The sequence below is a fragment of the Zootoca vivipara genome, chromosome 5 (assembly GCF_965207765.1).
Source record: "Zootoca vivipara chromosome 5, rZooViv2.hap1.1, whole genome shotgun sequence".
Classification (NCBI taxonomy): domain Eukaryota; kingdom Metazoa; phylum Chordata; class Lepidosauria; order Squamata; family Lacertidae; genus Zootoca; species Zootoca vivipara.
The window spans coordinates 24,578,265-24,600,437 of NC_142588.1; the positions used below are offsets into that span (position 1 = coordinate 24,578,265).

At 39.0% G+C, this 22,173-nt stretch overlaps 1 protein-coding gene across 3 annotated transcripts in view; it reads right to left on the bottom strand.

Annotated features, from left to right (window-relative positions):
• The window catches only part of JMJD1C (jumonji domain containing 1C), a 115,434-nt gene that overhangs the window by 56,542 nt on the left and 36,719 nt on the right, over window positions 1-22,173 (bottom strand). For 2 of the 3 annotated variants that reach the window (XM_088669506.1, XM_035138460.3), the window contains exon 2: window positions 17,683-17,847. Coding sequence is in view for 1 of the 3 variants with exons in the window: in XM_035138460.3 (XP_034994351.3) it covers window positions 17,683-17,847 (165 nt within the window). In the remaining 2 variants the exon portion in view is untranslated. Of the gene's footprint in view, window positions 1-2,971; window positions 3,180-17,682; window positions 17,848-22,173 lie in introns of those variants that run through there. The other variant, XM_035138462.3, reaches the window with a different exon arrangement.

The window sequence follows — 22,173 nt, forward strand, 5'->3', positions numbered from 1 at the left end:
AAATTGACAACTTTTAGGTTTGTGGGCAGTTAAAGCTAATTGTCACTGGAAACAATCTCAACATACAGAACAATAAATACTGTTTTGGTTAGTGTGCTACACTTGATAAAATCTGCACCACTACTATTTTATCATACTTAAGTACCAAACTCTGTTTCCCAAGGCTGACTTCATTTCAAAGGTATTTGCCTTATATGGTGTAGTTGTTTAATTCATATATATACTACTGCCTGGAATAACTTGGCAATCTTCTTAAAGCTTCTTATTAATGGAAACTTTATGTGCCAATTAAAAAAAACCTAGAGACCTGCTAGTAAGTAAATCAGTAGGCAAAATCCAAGCCACCTAAAGTACCATCTGCTCATCCACTCTGGTCTCCCTTTCCTATTGATTCTATGTCCTACTGTCTCGCAGCTTCCAAGGTTCCTCCATTCCCTTTTCACCGACATCAATTACTCCTGTCTCTAGAATTTGTGTAAGATATCCCTCACTAAAAATTTATATTTCATGATCCTCAAAGTTGCACTGTTTTTCAATACAGGTAACTCTCATCTTAAGTGAGTGTTTGGTCCCAGGGGTCCAAAAACACAGAGATTCAGGAACCCCCCCCCCCTGGAATCTCTCCCCCCCCAAAGATCCAAGGCTGCTTGCCTGGTTTTGGAAACGTAATGTGAGGACTCTTGACATGCTGCCTCCTGGTTCCTACCCAAAGCCACGAAGGCCCACAATCACAGCTGTGCATGGGTAGGGTAAATAAATGGAGAGTGGGTTTCCTCCTCTCTCCATTTATTTATTTATTTATTTATTTATTTATTTATTTTCCCTCCCACCTGTGCAAAACTGTGATTGTATAAGTAAAGTAAGTGGAAGGTGTGTGTTACCTGTATTCTATTCCGACCTCCTCCAGAGTCAGTTATTCCTTAACATCAAAATGCTCAGCCAATTAAGGAAGGGGATGCTTATTATTTATCTATGTGTAAGCATCAATAGTTTGAAAATTCATTATTTTAAAAATGTTTAAAGCCTCATTATTTGCTACAGCTTTTAAAACATTTCAGCTATTTAATATTTAATATTTAACCATTAAATCTGTAGATAGCATTTTTTAGGTATCTGCTAGAAATGGGAGGGGTACAAGGAATAAAACTGAAAGGAAACTCAGGCAGTTCATTTTAATAATATGAGAATATTACTCAAGCTAAGCAGGTGGTTTGCCTTTCCCATGAGATTTAAGTCATTTACTAATGCGAAAAACACATTCTTGAGAAGATGTGACCTCCCTCACCCTCCAAAAGGTCAAAGGGTTCTGAGAGTAATGTTAAGCAACTAGTAGTGCTGGTTAAAATAGAAATTAAATTTATGGGATGTTTAGGTGTAATTACCAAAACAATCATGCCCAAACTTGCTCCTCATTGCCCTAGTTTTTAAGGTGCATTTTCATACATTCAGTGTATATGTGGGGAAACCATGGTTGTTTATGAACTGGCTTAACTATAAAACAGAAATAAAATAAAACACAAGTTTCACTTTATATGTAAAGGTTATGGCATACTATTAGCATGGATTTTATGCAGTAGCTATACCTCCTTTTCCAATTCAGGATTGGAATAGGCCACATTAGAAGTTAAATGTTTTAAGTGGCACCCATATGCTCATTTTTCACCTATGATGCATGCTGCATTAAAAGAAACAGACCTCTGTGAACCCAAGTAAATAATGGCCTATACAGGTCTACCATAAATTTATATTTTTGCTTCTTCTGTCTCTGGATTCTTTAAATCAATAAAATGATATTAATAAAAACACACATCTATCATTCTACAAGTTACTTTCATAGCCTTAGGAAGCTGTTGTCAAAGATACTGTGAACCAGATTGGGCTACAGACTATTTTTAGCTCTACTGCAAAATGCCATGTTAAAAACAAGGGACAATTTAGAACCAACTATCTTTGCAAAAGTAATAATAAAGGGGAAGGGAGAGAAGGGAAATTTCTGCTAGTAGGATGAAGATATCTATATTACTATTACGGCCTCCTTTTTATACTAACACTCAGAACAACAGTCTTGTTTGGGTCTCCATGCAGCAATAAATTCCATTCATATGAGAAAAAACAGACCAGACGATCCTTCTATGAAAGACTTCAAAAAAGCAAGAGTTCCTAACACAGAATTCAGCTGCTCAATCTCTCCACTCCCAACTCCTGACACACACACACTATACCATTTTGATTTCCTGTCTGCAGCAGGAAATATATTTACTTAATTGCAGGAGGCATTGTATCATTCTGAGTCATCTACCAGTCCTTTCAGAAATAATCTTAGAACTGTTATTAATTATTTTGTGATGTATGTTTTGTAAGTCAAGTCGATATTTACTACAGATTTTTAAAAATACGTTTCTTATTCAAACTTGCTAGAATTCAAATTAAGAATACGTAATTTAGGCACTTGAGAAAGCTAGCAAAGGTCTAGATCCTAGATTTGTATCCTATCAAATGTTGAAACCACTGGAAACAAAGTAATTACAAGTTTTTAAAAGATGAGGAAACAGGGAATGATGTTTGACACATTTTTGCTATATTCTTCTTTAAATATCCAAAGGCATACACTGTTGACAGAACTTTTAAGTAGCTTTTATTAATATAAGGCAAGATTTAGAAATCATTCATAATATATGGAGAGCTACAACACTAACCTTATTTTGCTTCAAAGCACCTTTCATTAATATTTAAAATTTCCACAAGACATGCCAGCCAGTAAGTAAGCGATTTCTAGTGCTCATCGCAATATAGAATTCAACACAAATGTATGTGCAGGGAACAAAATCTAACCTTACAATTACACAAATTAGAGTCTCTCCCCGCCTCCCCCACCCCAAGAACCCAGGCTTGTCTGAGCTGATTACAGCTCTCTTTGTCATCAGCAATGTGTGTGTTAACGACTAAGAAATCCTGCAACTGAAGCACTTACTGCGTTCCCAGATCTGGGTCATGATAATTTCTGCCAAGGTCGCTTACATAACAAAGCAGTCTTCAAAGATACAAAGGAATCGTCAGCTAGCAGTCCATAGGAGAGAAAATGTCTGGAACAATACTTTTCCGCCTGCACATACACTGCCTTACAGCCGAGCAGACACCGAAACGAGAAGCTATCCCTCTGCTTACGACATGTTGAAAGAAGGGAAGAGGCGGTGCTCTGTGAACTGTAACTAATCCCCCGTCACAGGTGGTGATGGAGTCACTTCCAGCACGAGTCACATTACTGATTACTCATTTGGCTGGGCTGGCCAGGGAGCATGGGTCATAATTTTAACTACAGACAAAGCCAGACTAAAGGAGAGACTGGCAGCTCAAGTTTAATACCCTTGTACAGAAAATGCAGGTATTGGGTTTCCACTTTCCTGAATTACTTACAGACTATTCAACGTATGCTTACTCAGATTTTAGCAAAACTTGTTCAGAGGTAAATTCATGTAGGATTGCAGGCCCAGCAAGAAATGGTGCATATATAGGGATTCCTCCCCGCACAGGGGAAGTTCTATACAGTAGCCCAAATAATCTATCAACATAGTTTTGAACTTTTACTAGAGTGCAAGTCTCTAAATTGTGTTGTTATCTGCTCAACTCTTCGTGCCTCATTATAAAGAGTAGTGTAATTTGGGGACAACCGAACTCCATTTTAAGCTGCATTACAGCAGCAGTTTGACTTCACTCCCAGAGGTGCACACCATTGTCTCGCCAGACAGACGGATGCCAACAGCAGCCAACTGGTGCTTTGAGCTCTTTGGAGGAAAAGCAGGATGCAATTTTGACAAACAATGGGACTGGAGGTCCTATGCAGCTGTTCTACCTATAATTTGGCATTAGTTTGTTTATATTAATGTAGCTTTGGAGTAACTAGCAGATACCAGGGAGCCAAGGATGACAAAGTCAATTATTCCACTGTATGTATGGGTGTTGGGGCCATGTCTTAAATTATAAAACCAATTTTAAATTCAACACATTCTGAAATACATTAAAACAAAGGGAAAATATTGCTGCACTGGGGGAGGGATTTTTTTATAAAAAAACTGAATTCTTAAATAAAAGTACAATGCTCCAAGTTTTTTAAATGAAAAGGTAGAGTGTAAGCCCTGTAGCTGGCCATACTGATTGTCAAGGCAAGTAATATGCTGTGATGCCTCATGGCTCCAAAATACATATGATCTAAGGGGCATACGGATGTTGCTAAATTTTGGGACTCATGTGTTGGTGAGCATTTTATCTACCAAACCGTCAAAAAATCCGTTTACGGATACTGGAATATTTAAAGTCTCCCTTTTATAACTATGGGTGTAGACACACATTTTGAGCAGTATGCAGCTGCACATGGCTATTATTAGACCACAGTACATTACACTTCTATTGGTATACACACATTTAAAATACCATATGAAATAAACAGGGTTCATTGGCTATCCTGGCACATGGAATTATGGACTAAGACAGTGAAGGGCAACCTTTTGAGCTTAGTGTGTCAAAATTTGCCAAAAAACCGAGCATAACTCAGGTGGTGTGTCACTTCAAGAAAAAAAACCATAATTTCGCAATATTTATAGTTTAAATAACAAAAATGTATAATTGTAATATATAACTGTATTTAATAAACCAAAAACTAATTATTTAACCAAACCAAATCAAAAAACCCTTATTTATCACAAAGTGCCCAGAGTTGTTGAGCTTTTTTGGGGGAGCTAATGACCAAAGTTTTGGAGGTTTTTTTGGGGGTGCAAAAGTTGCTTTGCTTTTTTGGGGGGGATGCCCCAAAGCTGCTGTTCTTTTTTTGGGGGGGGAGAACAGAAATAAATGACGAATAATACCTTCGCTGGAACTAACACGCAGCACCGACATAGTTTGCCAAAGCGACAAAAACCCCAGCAGAGAACGGGTTAAAAAAAGAACGCTGCTACACCCAATCATAGTCTGCCAAAGCGCCAGGGGGAAAAAACAGCACAGAAGGGGTTTAAAAAACCAATCTCTGGCTACCAGCAGCAACAACAACAACCAAAAGGATCCGGGTTTTAGCAGTGGAGGCAAGCTCTAGCAGAGACAAGCTCTAGCGGAGGCAAGCTGTAGGAGGAGCAGGAGAACAAATGGGGGGAAAACAACAACAGCGTGAATGGGCCGATGGGGCGTGTGCCAGCAGTGAGGGCTCTGCATGTCACGTCTGACACGTGTGTCATAGGTTCACCATCACCGGACTAAGACATGGTAAGACACAGAACACATCTGGGAAAATACAGGCTACTAGCAAGAAAGAAAGAAAGAAAGAAAGAAAGAAAGAAAGAAAGAAAGAAAGAAAGAAAGAAAGAAAGAAAGAAAGAACTGGAAGAAGCATTGCTCTGTACATAGCAAATGTATCTGCAAATAATTCCAAGTCAGAAGATATTAGTGGGATGCTTCTGTTGAGCCTATCAAACTAAATACAAGTAGATATAATGGTATATGTCTCCCATTATTAGCCTTCACAATGGGAGCAGAAAAAATACCAACAACGCATTATTTTAGCCTTTCTCAACCTAATGCCCTTCAGATGTTGTTGGGTTCCAACTTTCACCATCTCTGATCACTGGCAATGCTGGATAGATGGGAGATGTAGTCAAAAATATATGAAAAGCACCAGTGGTTAGGGAAGGCTGCTTTATTTATCAACCCAGGGAAGCGTGCAAAGAAAAATATCTGATGATTTTTCTGTTATCTGTCCAGGAAACCATAAGGCTAAAGAAAAGTTAGCAGTCACGCTCACATAACGTTTTGGAGGTCAATTTGTCGAATTAAGAGGTAGTAACTATCTGGAAAGAAAAGGAAGTTATTTTAGACTTGTTTCTCAAAGATATAATGAAAAATTGATGGTGCAAAAATGGCATGTCACCAAGGTGAAAGCAGTCATATCATGTTAAAGTCAAGATAGCCTAGAATGAAGAACAATGGAATAAATGTTTTTAAGCCACAGAAACTAGTAAGCAAAGTCCAAAGAGAACCTCGAACAAAGAGTCCAGGGAGAATTGCCTTTTTCTAAGGAGATTACTTGGCACAATGGGGTATTAGTAATATGAAAATCAATAAGCTTAAAAAAGAAACCAAAATAGTTCACATCAAGCAAAAATGTTCAAACCTAGCACATACAATATGTAGCTAGGGAGTGATGCACCACACCCCAGACAATCCTGTGGTAAAATGAGACTATTTTACTCTGTAGTTCAGAATGGGAAATCTCTAGCTCATGGGCTGAATTTGACCCACAAGGCCATCTCCCCCCAAAGCACACAAACTTACTCCCTACCAGATGATATATGTGATATCGGGTGCAGGGCAGGTAGAGAGATTCAGCTGGATTAGCTGCATTATTGACTTCCCTGTGGCAAACTCACTCATGTAGCTGATCGGAACAGGAAGCAGCTTTCCAGCCCTATGTTCTTTGCTTCCCAATTGGCAAGCATAGGGCTGGTAAAAGCCCCTTGTGCTGTAGTTCTCAAGTGCCTGAAAATCAGTTGGTTGTTGAGCCCTTCAGAGCACTGGGCAAAGGACTTTAACAGGTGGGTGGGACAACCTACCCATCAAGCATCTGACATCATAATGTCAGATTATTGACAGATGGGTGGTCCTGCCCACCTATCAAAGTTGGTCTATGTGGGTGGGAGCAGGTAAGGATCTGGCCTCCCTGGCCAAAAAGGTTCCCCACCCCAGCTGCAGTGGAACACAGTAAGGAACAGGAATATAGGAAGTTGCCCTATATGGAGTCAGACTAATGGTTCATCCAGCTCAGTCTGCAGTGACTGGCATAAACGCTCCAGGATTTCAGGAAAGGATCTCTCTCAGCCCTACCTGGAGATGCTGGAGTTTGAACCTGCACTCTTCTGCACACAAAGTAGATGCTCTCCTACTGAGCTACAGTGGTACCCTCTGGTTGCAAACGGGAATCCGTTCTGGAGGCCCGTTCACAACCTGAAAAGGCCGCATCCTGAAGCACCGCCTCTGCGCAGGCACGTGATGTAATTCGGTGCTCCTGCGCAAAGCACGATTTAGTGTTTCTGTGCATGCCGAACCCGGAAGTAACCCGTTCCAGGACTTCCGGGTTCGGCGCGTCCGTATCCCGAAAAGACGCATCCAAAAGCAGACGTAACATGAGGTATGACTGTACTGCCCTTTCCTCAACCTCAGAGATGAATTGCTGCATTGAAGTATAGCTATGTTAAATGAAGTCATATTAGCAATCCCTACATGGAACCTGTACAAAACTAATCCCTCCAAGAACCTTCTGGGGCTGAATGTTCATCTCAGAATAAAGGAGCTAGCAAAATCTGTACTGCAACATTATTTCTTGCTCAAAACCAATAGAAAAAAGGAAGATGTATAGGAATAGAAAATAGAGCCTAGGGTTTGCTCATCAGAAGGTCGGCGGTTCGAATCCCTGTGACGGGGTGAGCTCCCGTTGCTCCGTCCCTGCTCCTGCCAACCTAGCAGTTCGAAAGCACATCAAAGTGCAAGTACCGGTAGATAAATAGGTACCACTCCAGTGGGAAGGTAAACGACGTCTCCGTGCGCTGCTCTGGTACGCCAGAAGCAGTTTAGTCATGCTGACCACATGACCCGGAAGCTGTACACTGGCTCCCTCGGCCAATAATGCGAGATGAGAGCCGCAACCCCAGAGTCGGTCACGACTGGACCTAATGGTCAGGGGTCCTTTTACCTTTACGGCAGTCATGGGCTGAAAACAGTATCTAGGATTCTTGCTTAAAATACACTTTCAACAGTCTTAGCCTGTAAGAAGTGATGACATTTCAGATGTCCTTATTGCATTTTTGCACCCATCGTTCTGTACTAAATTATAATAATGTGTGAATTTTGTAATCAAGGGAATGACAGAGCTGTTGTCCCCCCCCCCCCATTCTGATAACATCAGTAAGTAGATGCATGGATCAGCTTTGAAATATATCTTTCTATTGAATGTGCAAGGACGTCAGCAGGCTACTCCCAATGTTACGAAATATACATATTCACAAGTATACACCTGTCTGCACCATACACAAGGAATTGTTACACACAATTCATCCACACACTTCAGAGGTGGGAAGACTGAATTTTGTTACGGTAAACTGAAAGGCAATATAAGCCAAATAAAACCTGCTTAGAGACAAGGAGTATGTTTAGAGTGTGAACACTGCTGAACTTGCTCACATCACAGTCACTTATCATTCTTATTCCATTCATCCTTTGTTTTGAGGTTCCATTAACTTTATTTTGGTAGAAACATTATTTCATGTGCCTTTAAAACACATAAAACATGTGCTGATGTGACACAGTGGTTAAAAAGCCTAAGTCCTAAGCTCACATTTGGCTACCTTACAATGCTGGGGCAAATGCAAAACATTCCAACCACTTGTTCTATTGATACTTTCTCTAGCAATAATGGAACAAATGCCCAAATTAACTTACATTATTTCACCATAAGGACCAAAGGTGAGCCACAATTTAAAATACAACTTGAAAACTGTTTAAAACAAATTACTATCACAAGAAATTGTTTTTATTAATTTCTTTTCTTCCACTTCTAAACTGGGATGCTAATGTAGTTATTTTAAACAACCATAAATAAGCAACAACAACTTGATGTTAACACTTCAATTCACTGGTGCACAAAATACCTGTGCAAAATGTTTCATTTCTCTATAATGACAAGACAAACATGTATTAAAATGCAATCAAAACGGACAAAGTTTGTATATCCATGTATTAATAGCATTCAACAAGCAATACATTAGTATGTTGCATAACTAGTAGTACTAAAAATATAGGTCTTGTTTAAAGCTCAAGGGACTTATTTTCATGATCAAAGCTAGAGAGTCATTTTTTCCTCTGAATCAACCATCTAAATTTTACACAGCAGGGAATTCTTGGAATTCTTACTCCCTTTCCTACAACATCAAAACCATTTCAGCAGTTTGCTGCTATTAACCTTAAATGCCATTGACTATTCGTATCACAGTCTGCATACCCAAAGTGGGAAAGAAAGTGAAGAGCCCTCTGAGTATTCACAGGATTTTCAACATTCTAATGTGCAAAATTTCCTTGCTGCCCTAACAGTGGTTAAAATGCTGCAAACAGCTGCTAAAGGGGGTTCTTGAAAAAAGGGGTGTGCTAATTTTCATTTAACCAAGATTAAATAAAGAAAACCTGGAAAGCATGGTGCCCCCTACCTTCAGCCTCCTTAATACAGAGTATTCTACCACAACAGGCTTTCGTCATCTCATTCTATGCTTATGTAAACCAGACCTAAGAAAATACTGTACTGTATCTGCATGAATATAAATGCAAGACAAGTTCAAACCCGTAAATGTGCGTTACTTGAACCAAGTTTAATTGTTACTGTTGCATTCTAATATCTCACCAGCAACTGTTTTGCAGTAAAAAAAAAATTGATTGAAGAAAGAAAATGCAGGCAAAACTGAGCAACTATGTAAATGTAGACTGAGAGTGACTGCATAATGTACACCACAATTTATTTCTGAAACCAGCATTACAAAGTATTGAGGTATACAATCTTTCACACTTGACAAACTTCATTTAAAGCTACAGAATTTATAATATTTCATTAAGCCACCATTTGCTTCATCTCACAGTCAGGCATTAACTGTCAAGCAATCCATACCATAACCTTAAAAAAACAAACAAACAGAGCTCTCTTTGTTTCTTGGCATTGCCAGTCCCCCTATGGACCAAAACAGCACACAGAACTGCACTTAGCAAACAATCCATGACCTTCAATTACTGTCTTGGCTTACAGCCACGGTACTAGTGTATTTCTGCTAACAGTGTGCCCTACTTTACAGAAAAGTTATTCAATGTGGCTCAAACACAAGCTCAGTTTTCCTTTATGAAAGAAAAACTGATCCTAATGATTTGTGACTTCAGCATAGAAATGTTAGTAGTTGTGAGGATCTAAACATGTACATACAGCATCTGAGTATGCAGAATGGTGGTCAAAGTTCTCTTGAGAGTTTAAACTATACGGCAAAAAAATAAATAATTTTATTTTGTTTGATAAAGCATTGATAGCTCCTGAGGTTGAAGAAAGACTAAGATAGATTTGTTTCTGTCTCAAAGAACTCTTATGAACTTTTATCAAAAAATGCTACTTGCATGTGCTAGCGTTTGTTCATTAACCTCTACAGAAATTGTGAAAAATATTTATATATAACTCTGCTGGAGGAGCTGCTCTGTACTGCCAACAGCAACGCTTCACTGCAACTCCTTTGCTGAAGTGTAGTACAAGATGGATAGCCAGCTGGAGGGCTTTTATCTGCAACTTGGATGACAGCCAGCACTGAAAATGTGAGTCACTTCTGGAAGGCTGAGAGCATAACAGACCCAGAGAACAGCAGAAGAAAGGGAAAATTGAAAATGCACGCTTCCTTCCAAGACATATTCTAGTTCAACATTACTTTTACTTGTTTAAAAGTTCAGAGGGAGGGAGGGAGAGGGAGAGGGAGAGAGAGAGCGTTATAAACATCAAACTGTTGTTGAAATCTTATATTATCATTTTTATCATTATGCTGCTCTTGAAACAGACCCCAAATATATGAAAGATCAGTAGGAGAGGCTTTGGCACCACCCACCAAGCAAAAGCTGGGGGGAAGGGCATTATCTGTGGCAGTGCCCTCCCTACAGAAGTATGTGTAGCACCTTCATTAAACAATTTTTGTTGTCTGCTGAACCCTGGGCCTACAGTACCTTATAAGCGCGCGGGGGTGGGAGTGGGAGAAAGAGAGACTATATGGACCCACTTTATTATTGTGATTGTCCATGTTGGGATGGCATGCTAAACCAAACCTTGGTTTAGCTTGGTGGTGCAGCAGCTGGGGGATGGGGGGGATTAGGAGGAACAAAGCAGCTATGAGGTCTTTTCAGGGAGCCTGCATATTCATACTAACCTGACATTTGGCTAAGTGTGTTGTGTGGACCAGGCAAATCTTGTGTAAAAGGGAATATTTGTACTATTGGCTTTTGCAGCAGGGTTAAGATCCAGAGAAGAGAAATTGGAGGGCACAAAATAATCTCAGGAATTCGAGGGAATATGATTATCGTGTTTATTGCTCTTTCTTATTTGTATTGGAGGTGCTGCTGTCGTTACACAGTTAAACAAGCATGAAGTTTAGCAATGAAAAGTAAGTAAATCACCTAGAGACATTTTGTATTAGGTGACAAAGAAATTGAGTTAATAAGAGTTTTGCGTGTATTAATTGGTCTGTGTCCTATAATACTGAGAATAAAGTGATTTGATCAACAGCTAGTGGCCCCTTCCATTTATGCCCTGGAACTTCCAGTCAGGAATAGAGAGGCGTATATTTAAATGAGCAGCTCTAGTGCAAGGTCCTCTGAGCTACCGTACTCAAAAGAGATGCATTTACTGATTGAAGCTTGTACCATGCTAGAAAATGTTCCTGCATCATCATCATCATTAAAAAAGCAATTATAATTAAGAGTAATTTTCTTCAGGTAAATTGCTACACTTTAAAAAGGGAGGACAATAAACATTCTATTATTTTTTATGATGCTTGCATAATACAGATTCAAAACCATATACTGGTGCTGTCTATAACATTTATACTAGGATATATCTTCTGTTTTATATAAGGCAAAGAAAAATATGGTCTAGTTTAGTTTAAGACAATTAGCAATATATCAGTGAAGAGATTACAAAGTGAAAGCAGTCACTTTGTTTACAAGATTTGATTAAGAAAGCTTATCAGGCTAGACTGATAAAATTAAAGGCCTTTCCATATGAGAAAAAAGCAAGGTTGTGGTGGTGGTGAAGGAAATGCTATACTACCACTAATCTTAATTCAGTAATAGGAGCACAATAATCCTTGAACAATTGATATGCACTGGCAAACCCTTTTAACAGGGAGAAAAACCCTGCTGCAATGTTTACTGGCACGTGGCTGCTGACTGCAGCAGACTAGAAAGCTTCTGAGCTGGTTTCTACTAAATAGACATTTGGGCTTTGCGGGGGGGGGGGGGGAGGGGGAGATTCCTATGCAAAATAGGGTTATTTTCACCAGAAAATTTTCAGTTTGCTTTGGAAAATTTTCTGATGCCAAAGAGAGAGATCTAATTTCATATATTTGACCTGCATTTAGTAAACAAAACAAAATCATAGAAAGCAAAATTTTGTAGGAACAAGATAGGGCATGGAACCAAAGCATGGAGCCTTCTGAAGCCCAGAAAGATCACAGTCTTTGAGGAAGAAGTTGCTGTTCTGTCGAAATGTGGGTTGAAATTTTTCTGGTTCTTTATTTTCTTTTGTAGATTTTCCCCCCCCTGTTCCCCACTACCATGTGCTAAGCTCACAGATTCTATACTTTATGCCTTGGTCTGGCCCTGCTCTTTAGCCTTGCTAATCCCTTTCTTTAACCTCAGTCTCACCAGTTCTGCCACCCACTCCTTCCCACATACTCTGCTTTCTGGAAATGATTGCAACTTGACTTCTTAACTATAGATCCATTTTGCTCAAAATATGCACCTCTTTTATTTAGGAACTGCTTGATCACCCCAAACATTTAATTTAGCAAGAAAACACCAGCCCTCCAAAGGAAGGCAGGGGAGAGATGGGTCTTTCTGCTTAAGGTAGCAGTGTGAGAATGTAGTATGGAGAGTGAAAGCAGGAGTAGACACACAGTACTTTGGATGCAAGGCTAGAACAGATGGCATCCAGCTGGGAGTGACTGTGCTGCTATTCCTACCTCTCATCCCCTTAGGCCCTAGAGATTTCGGACACCCAGCTGGCTTCCTGCTTTGGACATATTTATGGTGAGGGATCTCACAGCACCACTAGCCAGAGGTAACAGTTCACCCATTCTTTTACTCTCATGGGTTGGCTGTAATTCTAGCTGCTGGGTACACTGCTGTTATTGCTACTGCTTAGCATAAAAGCAAGGGAGAGGAGAAAACCCCCATTCTGAGGAGGTTGTTCTACAGTTTGCTCTCCGTAGCAGCTGCAGAGTGCCCATTCAATCTGTTATTTAGCAAAGTATGTTTTCCCTGCCAGAGAGAGCACTGAATTAACTATATGGAATTTTTAAAAAGTAAAGGAAATCATGTTGCTTTTCATTACTGATATTGTCTTCTTCTTTGGCGATCACTCGTAACAGAGTAAGATTGTCTTCCTTGAATAAGGTCTTAACAGTGTGTCCATAGGTGACTGTGGAGGCCAATACTGGACGTACTAATATTGTAGGTACTATTCAATAGCACTATGATATTCACGAGATCACAATTCACATTGTGCTAATTACAGATATGCTAACTTTGAGGGCAGAGCATCTTACTTTCCTACAACAGGAGCAACATTTTCAAATTTGCTCTCAAGACTCCCCTATGACAACTCCACATTGCCAAGAACAAAAAAAGAGCACACAAACTTGGAAAGGAGTTTTGCTCATGCAACAGAACTTTATCTTCCTCACCTCTACACAGCAGGAACAGAACCCTCAAAATTTGTTCCAGATCTGATTTGTTCAAGAGTACCCAGGCAGGCCTTTGTGATTAGATGTACATCCATAGGTATTGCACTGACAAGTCCTGGCATAAATATTCATGCTCCATTCCTAGGAGTTATTTTAATTTGCCCAGTAAATGCCACGCCTTCCTTCTGCAAAGTTTTGAATGCATGCTACAGCCCAATATTATACATGTCTACTCAAAAGTAACTTCTAATTTGTTCAGTAAGGCTTATTTCTAAGTAAGTGTGCATGGGATTGAGTCCTTAGCTGCAAGTAAATGATCTTATTTAGAATCCTTGTGCATTAATAAATCTTGTCAACCCTATCAGTGCAAAAGTTCTACATCAGCTGAACCTCCAACTAGCAAGTCCTTCTTGTCTGGATGATGTTTCTGTTTACTCACTTTCAGCACACTGCTGAGCCCAAACACTGGTTCAATACATTTGCAGCCTCACTGGGATTTAATGGAAAAGAGAAAGAGTTGGGTGTCATCACTAAATTAATTGCAAATGTTTAACTTTTAGCTTCTACTAGTCCACTGGTCTTCAATTAGTAAACTGCACCCCAATCTAAGGTGGGTTCACAGCAGTGGCACCCCTAATTATTTTTGTAGTAATTTACAAAATAATTTTAGAATGGTTTTTGTAATGAGAGCAAAAAAGAAAAACAGCTTCTAAATGCGAAAAGAAAACGAAAGAAGACAGAGCTTATTTACTGTTTAAATAATTGTGAAGTGAGAAGGAAAATTCAGCAGCTGCTACTTCTCACTCCTCTATAAGTTGCACTGACCCAAATTCCCACTTTTCTTCTAATGATAACAGAGTCTTGTACCTGATTCATACATGGTCATTCTAGCACTTAAAAATCAAGGTGAAAGATGAACCTGTGTAGTGAAAAAATAAAAGTGGGTCTCATGTTGTAGACTGAGGCTAAGCATGGGTCTGAAAGGGATGAACACAACTGCACTAATCAACTAAAAATCAGTAACATTTTCTTTTCTTTTCACTATATTTTCCCTAAGGCAATTTATATACCCCATCTTATATACTAAGATGTGATGAGGAAATTAAGCCAGTGAGTCATCCCAGCACCCTCATATGACCTTTAGTCTTTGCTGGCACTACAGAGATGCCACAGAACATGCAGGCTGCTCAGTCAAGCACATGCCGAGTCTCATTTCCATTTCAAACAAACAGCATTTCTTCTGTACCATTACATTCTAGGCCAACTGCAATAAGCTGTCAAAATCTAAATGGAAGACAAACCCAGAAGGGATCCCATGCCTTATGCCTTGAATGCCAAGGTCAAATCATTCTGTATACAGTAACTATGTTCAACAGAAGTGAAAATATTTTCAGTGTTTCACGCAGTTTGGGAAATTCTGTGCGTTCAATATAACACAAGAATATTTTTGACAATGTGCTTCAAGGCAACTTTCAGATATTGCAATAAATACTCTTTAATGTGGCAGTGAACATTTAGACTTCTTTGTAGCAATGAATTTCACAGAAAAACTTTAGTTTGTGAAATCTGTCCTGTCTTTACAATGGGGAAATAGGTCAACTGCATCACTTCTGACAATGTCATAGGAATATTTTATACTTCCTCTGACAGCAAAATGGGAACACAGTATTTGCCTTGTTAATAAACTTGAGGAGACAATGCAGAACAGTGCATGCACACACACATTCTATTAAACATAATGATGCAGCAGAGAAAACATAGCCCAATCGCAAGATGTTTAAATGCAACTGTATTGTTTTCAATATACTCAAACCTTCTGTAAGCATATGTCAGCTAGCAGCACAATATAAATTAAACCAGCATAGCTGCCAAGTTATCCCTTTTTTTAAGGGATTTTCCATTATGCTGAATAGGCTTCCTCGCGAGAAAAGGGAAAACTTGGCAGCTATGTAAACCAGTGTCCTGAACATGTCATTCAACCAACTAAAAGTTCTTCACAAGAACAGTACAGAAGCTTACACGCTTCAAATGAAAATCAGTCTTTTCATTTGCTATAGAAATCACACGTGCCTGACAAACTGCTAGCCTTGCCAACAGGTAGTACATTTTCTGCAATAAACTAAGAACACAAACTTGCAGGCACCTGTTGCCTTTCTGATTCTGAATATGAATGTTTCCAATCTACAGCTATGAAGACAATATTTTAATATTGCAAGATGGAATTAACATTCTGTATTAGGAGTACACAGTTTCTAAACTACAAATAAAAAACTCAATATGTGAAAGACGCAGTCCCCTTGTCCTCACCATGGCTACCATTCGTCCACTTCCTCACTGACCCCCATCCCCGCAAGCAAGCCTCTTCACAGCAGCAATTCCTACTCCTTGTCCCTTAATATACACCTTAATTCTATTCCCAGATATATTGCTTATCTTTCTTACCTAAACTGTTCAATGATACCCAAGAAAACTCAAACTGGAGGTCCTAAGCAGTACCGAACAAAGTGCACAGAAATTCAGGTCAGGAGGGACTACGGTACATTAACTCAACCAAAGCACCTGAAAGGGCTGCAGCTTGACCAATCATCCCAGATGCATTCGTTAAGCTTGTTGTACTAGCCATAAAGATCTTATAGTCTCAGAAATGATCTTTTAAGAGCTTTAAGACTTTTATACAAGCTTTACTAGAGATTCCAAATGCACAATTCAGTTGCCATTCCACTTCAGTGTGTAAAACAGGTAACAAGTGATCTTTCTTCTGGAGGTGGGGTGGTTACAGCTTACTGAATACACAAATGCTTTTCATTTCATTGCCTCAAAATTATAACTGAGGCATCACCTACTAATTTTAACCACCCTTCTTTCTGAAACACTAGAACTACACTGCAATATTCCTGTAACAATAACACAGCCATGAGATTTCAAATGGAAACAAGTGATTATGGAATTAATGAGGAAGATCCACACAAACAAAGGAAGCAAAGTCAAAGCTTTTTCCCATACAGGGCCTTCAATCTTATTTTTGTTCACTCTCCAACCAACCTTCCAACCTCAACCAACCTTCCAGCTCCTAAGGAAGAATAGCCTAGAAAGTAGGCCCCCAAAAGGGGCTGACAGTAATTGGCTCATTGTTTTAGTATACCTCTCTTCCAATATCTAGAAACAGCTGTTTTAATTTTAAAAGACTAAAACATATATATTCCTCCACCTTACCCTCTAAGTATCTACTCACCCTCTAACAGAGAAACTATGGATTTAAAAAGTGTTCCCTTCAGGAAAGAGAAAACAGGGAAGAGAACAGACTTTGTCCAGAGAGTCAGGCCTCTGTGTACTGAGTATGGTCTGCTCCCTAGTGGTCTCCTCCCTCTGGCTAGGCCAGCCAGCAAGGAGTCGAAAGCAGAACTTGCCACGGCCAAAGAACTTCTAGGCCTGGATGTTGTTGTCTAAAACTTGGTTGGTGTATATTTTGATTATTTTTTTACCCTTAAATTTAATATTCTGAAATGTTTCTAATGCTTTCTGTTAAACAAACACAAGGGCTAAACATTGAGACTCCAAGATGATAACAAGGTAGCTGTCAGGGGACCTCCGTACAGGGAGCCTCCGCCTCTCCTGTTGACCAGCACTTTGCCCAGTGAGAGCAGCAGCAGCAGGTCAGGTGAGGGGAATGAGGAAGTTAGTGGGCTGGAGGAGTCAGGGCTCAGCTATGCTAGAGAGCCACTGCAACGCCCTGACCAACAGGTGGAGGGGAACAGGCAGCCCCTTCCGGTGCCCGAAATAAGGCATGCCACGAAACATAAGGTCGGGAGGAGGTGTTTCGGCTGCCCAAACTCTTATGCTGGGCACTTAATAGGAAACGTCCACTGCCGGATTCTGCAAGTGACTGAGAGGTCATGTTTTCTGCTATCCCTGCACTGTAAATACCATGCACAATAAAACTCTTAATGACAGAGCAGACTTGGGTGTCTTTACTCAAGTGTAGCCGCAACAGCACCATTACAGTAGCCATCGGCCCCAATGGAATAACTGAGCAATACTGTATATGCACGCTAATGTCATTTCCCTAACCATGCTGGTAAAGGCAATATGAACCAACAGGTTGAGGGAGGCAGAGAAGTGGGTCAAAGAGCAGTTTGTATCCTTTGCACCACTGTTAAAAAGAATTTAAATATCTTACCAGTGCAGGCCACTGAATATACTTGGTCTTTGATCCCTGAGTCTGGCTAGGATCCTTTCTCTTTGCCCAGACCAGCTGGTACTCCACCAAGAAGGCTGCAAAATCTTCATAAACTTTAACCCATTCTCGTTTTTCCCATTCAAGGTCATCAAATTCCACATATACCTGGGGAAATAAAGTAGTTGGAGAAACATTATTGCAACAATACACATACTTTAACAGAAAGACCAGAATATTTTATTTCTTTGATTTTAGACTGCTCCTAAGCAAAACCATCAGAATGATAAGTCCCGAACAACAACATTCATTTGATTACTTCTTCCTCCAAATTCATAATTCCTTCTAATTTGTACCTGTGTGTGAGTATTTATGTAATAACCAAGTTTGGGAACAATTCAGAATTATGCTTTATTTGTTTTCTAGCTCTAATCTACAACACCTCATTAGTTGGAGGCAACAAAATAGACAAAATTTAGCAATGTTTGGAAAATGAAATCCCTCTATGTTTCAAATTAAGTTTTTCATTTCTGAAGAATTGTGTTGCCTCATCTTTTTTTTTGCAAAGTAAGTTTTTGTGCTCCTTCAGTAATAAGCTACCCCTACATAAAGAAAGGTTTATAAAACCATGGTTAGAGCACCTTAAAATTTAAGGGTAACTTACGAATTGTGACACAGCAACCCTATATAGAACACTGAGGCACACATGGCCAGATTTGTTGCAGCAAGATGCAGATAGGAGTATGCAGATAGAAGAAGAGTGGCCAAATGGATCTTCCTTTGAAGTTTAATGTCAGGAAACAGTAATGAGGAGCAGATCCTAGCTTTGTGGTCAGTTTAAGAAAAGGCTCCACAATTCACATTAGCACTACAATTACAAGACACTTTCCCTACCATCTGCCCCTCATTCTGATTTATTTAAGAGGTCTTTGTTTCCAATAGTGAGAGAGAGAGAGAGAGAGAGAGAGAGAAGAGCAGGATAAGGTTTTATACATATTGGACCATTTGTAATGTTAGTCATACTCCAAGTAGACTGATTTAAATTGTTTAAGTCCATTGGTTCTGATGGGTCTAGTCAGAGGATGACTAATCATGGATATCACCCACTGTACATCTCAGACTGAAACAAGATTATTGTAATTCCATCTTTTCAAAAATCCCAAATTCTGTGCACTCAAAAGCATCTCTAAAGCTCTTAGGAATATTAGCACCTGCAGGAAAAGATCCAGCCTTGGAGCTGGTTGTATTGTCAAAGTATTCATCAGATAACTCACATTTCCCTGAAGCCTAACTGGTAGAGTTTAAAATGAACAATACAGGCTCTGTTTTCCTAAACTCCTACAACTAAGCAGCTGCATCTTCCTCTTAAATACTGCTAGAAAAGCTGCCTTCACAGAGAGTCATACAACATCCAGTTCTTAGCCAATAGCTCCAGATGGGCTGTGTTTTGATTTGTAAGAAAAAAAGCATTTCATACACACATGCCCCCAGAAAAGTATGAGACACCAAAATTACATAATTGTCAAAGGCAATAACAAATTCAAGCAACATAAGTTCACTTCTTTGTTGCTGCAAAATGTATTTATTTCACAACTTGCACTAAGAAGGTGCATATGACAGAGATGTTAGCAGAGCAATTGAAAAAGTTTTTAGATGCTTAATACTTAAAATACGTTCACACAAACTTGTAGGCATTGCAACAGTTATATCTATCTTTCAACTTTTAGAAGTACCTGTCTGGAAACTCTTTTCAAGAATTAGAAACTTAGAAACGCTGTGTTACTAAGACAATGTAGGTTTTCTGCCAACATGAGAGGGGAAAAAATGTCTAGCCTACTGATCACACCGAGTACTGGCAATTTTTCAAACATCTGCTAAAGGTCAGGTTTCGCCTGCATGGAACCAATCAATGGAGCTACACAACTCTTAGCACTATAATCAGCTAAAAGAAAGACCATTTCTTTATATAACAACCAACCTACATTATTAAATATTAACATAAACTCTCACCACTGTTATAAGATATATTCATACTTGGCAATTTTAGAATTATTTCAGCTTCTTTTTTATTGTACTGTACTTCATATCTGACACTGCTTCAGTTGTATAAATTGCATCATTGTCAAATTGGTTCAATTCTAAAATGCTGACACTCTCTTTAATAAGCACACATCTCTAATTACTCATCTTTTCAGTTATATAAAACCAAGTCTTACTTTACAATATATAAGAAATCATCATGGGAAAATTAGTGCAGAATGCTGCAGCATGACATGGTTGCTCTGCTCAGAAATCTGCACTGGTTGCCAACATGTTACCAACATGTTCAGGTGTTATTGTTGTTATATAAAGCACTTAGGACAGTTTACCGGTACTTGTGGGATTGCCTTGCCCCATATATGCCCACTCGACTGCTTTGTTTCTAACACCAGCAGTATGTAGGTTGGGTGGGGAGAGAACTCACTGCCCCCTCTATTATGAAGACTGGTGAGGTAAGTTACATGGGGAGGACTATCTGGCAGCCAATATCAGAACAGACACACAGGCTTAGTTATGGAGCAAATTCTGATAGCATCACAGAGACATGGTTTTTTTTCTTCAATTCTGCATGCCCCATCGATGCTCCCCAGTCTCTCACTAGGTACCACAGTCAGGGATACACTAGTTGGGTGAACTCATGCTGACATTAAAGCAACAGTCATTCATTCACTCTGCACCAACATATTTATTTCATTTATGAATTGCTTCCTAAGAAACATCTCAAAGCAATTTAGCAGTAATATTATATAGTGGATTTGAAATTGTTTTTATATGAAATAATTAAAATAGAATATGTTGCTTATCTAACCATATTTGCAGATACCTGTATTATGTTACATTTTATGGACTGTTTTCTCAGCAAGCATCAGATTCTGAGTTGTCCTCCTCTCCTCCAGTCCTCCGAAGTGTTTTATACACCAAATCAACTTATGCAATAAGAATGAAAATTTAAAAAGGCAATCTTTCCCATCTTAAAGGTCTTAAGATAGGACTATGCATTGTCTTTCATCTCAGAGCCTGGTGGTTCCAGCTCCCTTTCATTCATTTTCCTGATTGTATGTCACAGCTTGAACCGATATTGTGCTCTGCGATCTAACTGCTGGCTCCAAAACAAAAGGTTACAGAAGACGACTTATCATTCAGATTTCTGCTTTAATAAGCCACTTTGTATACAAAGCTCTACTGTAAACAGGTTGAGGAGCCCAACACCCCCCAAACCACTTATATGTTTGTCAGTCAGCCTAAATCCACTGTATCCTCACTTTGAGAAATAATCACCCTTAAAAATAAATTAAGTCTCCATCTTATTAATTAGAACGCCACCATCTCCCAGCCCAGTTCTAATAAGAGCACAAATTCTTTGAGGTATCCAATAAAAAACAAACAACTGGCCCTGTGGCCCTATAAAAACACTTGCCATAATTAGATAAATGACCAGATTTTTATGAGTCTCTTAAAACAAACTACAAAACGTGGGAGGAAATTTCAAATTTGAAGTAACAAAACCAAAGGCATAAACCAACAACCTTCGTGTAACATCTTCCCCCATACACATCTAAAATACTGTACAGAAGTCTTCTATCAAGATTATGAAATGTGCTATTGAAATTAGGTATTTACCTGCATATTGAATGTGCTTCACAAAGATTTTCATTATATGGGAGTCATACTGATTATTTTTTGACTCCATTTCTACATTGTGGAGGACCAAGACCAACTGTGGCTCCCCATAGTATAGGCACATAACTTCTATGTTGTTAAGAATATAAAGCTCCTGTATGTTATGGAAACATTAGAAATATATGCAATGTGCACCTGCTAATATACACAATACTGTATGTGAAGGCGGCCTCAATCATTGTCATATTAAAACACTTCCTATGCAATCACTGTTCATAGCTATATATTGTAAAACAGTTACAGTAGCAAAATGAAAAACATTCTGACAGAAGATATCCCCATTGTTGGATAGTTAGGATGCTTCATGTACTTCCAAACAAAACTTTAAAAACTAAATTACTTCTTTACTGATGTTAGATGGGGGGGAAGAATCCATAGATTGGTATGATACCAATACATTTGTATAATATGCAAGGTAGATAAGTATCAGCTGTCAACCAGGAAGGCGTTGGATCAAACATCATCAGATGACATTAAGAAGCTAACTACTCTCTTAACCTCAATCTGCTTTACTACACGCAAGAGAGCTACGGTAACTGGTGTTTCGACAATATCATTAATGAAGGCAAATATTTCAACTATAATAGCAATCGAAACCAAAATTCTCATATTTGAATATATGTGGAAATATTGTATCATTAAAGAGTTACAACATAAACAGAACGTTGAAGTAGGTATCACAAAAAAATGTTTATGCATGCTGTTGTACCCTCAGACAACAAAAACAGTCAACTTCACACATTATAGATAACCTCCTGAGACATCTGCCTTTCA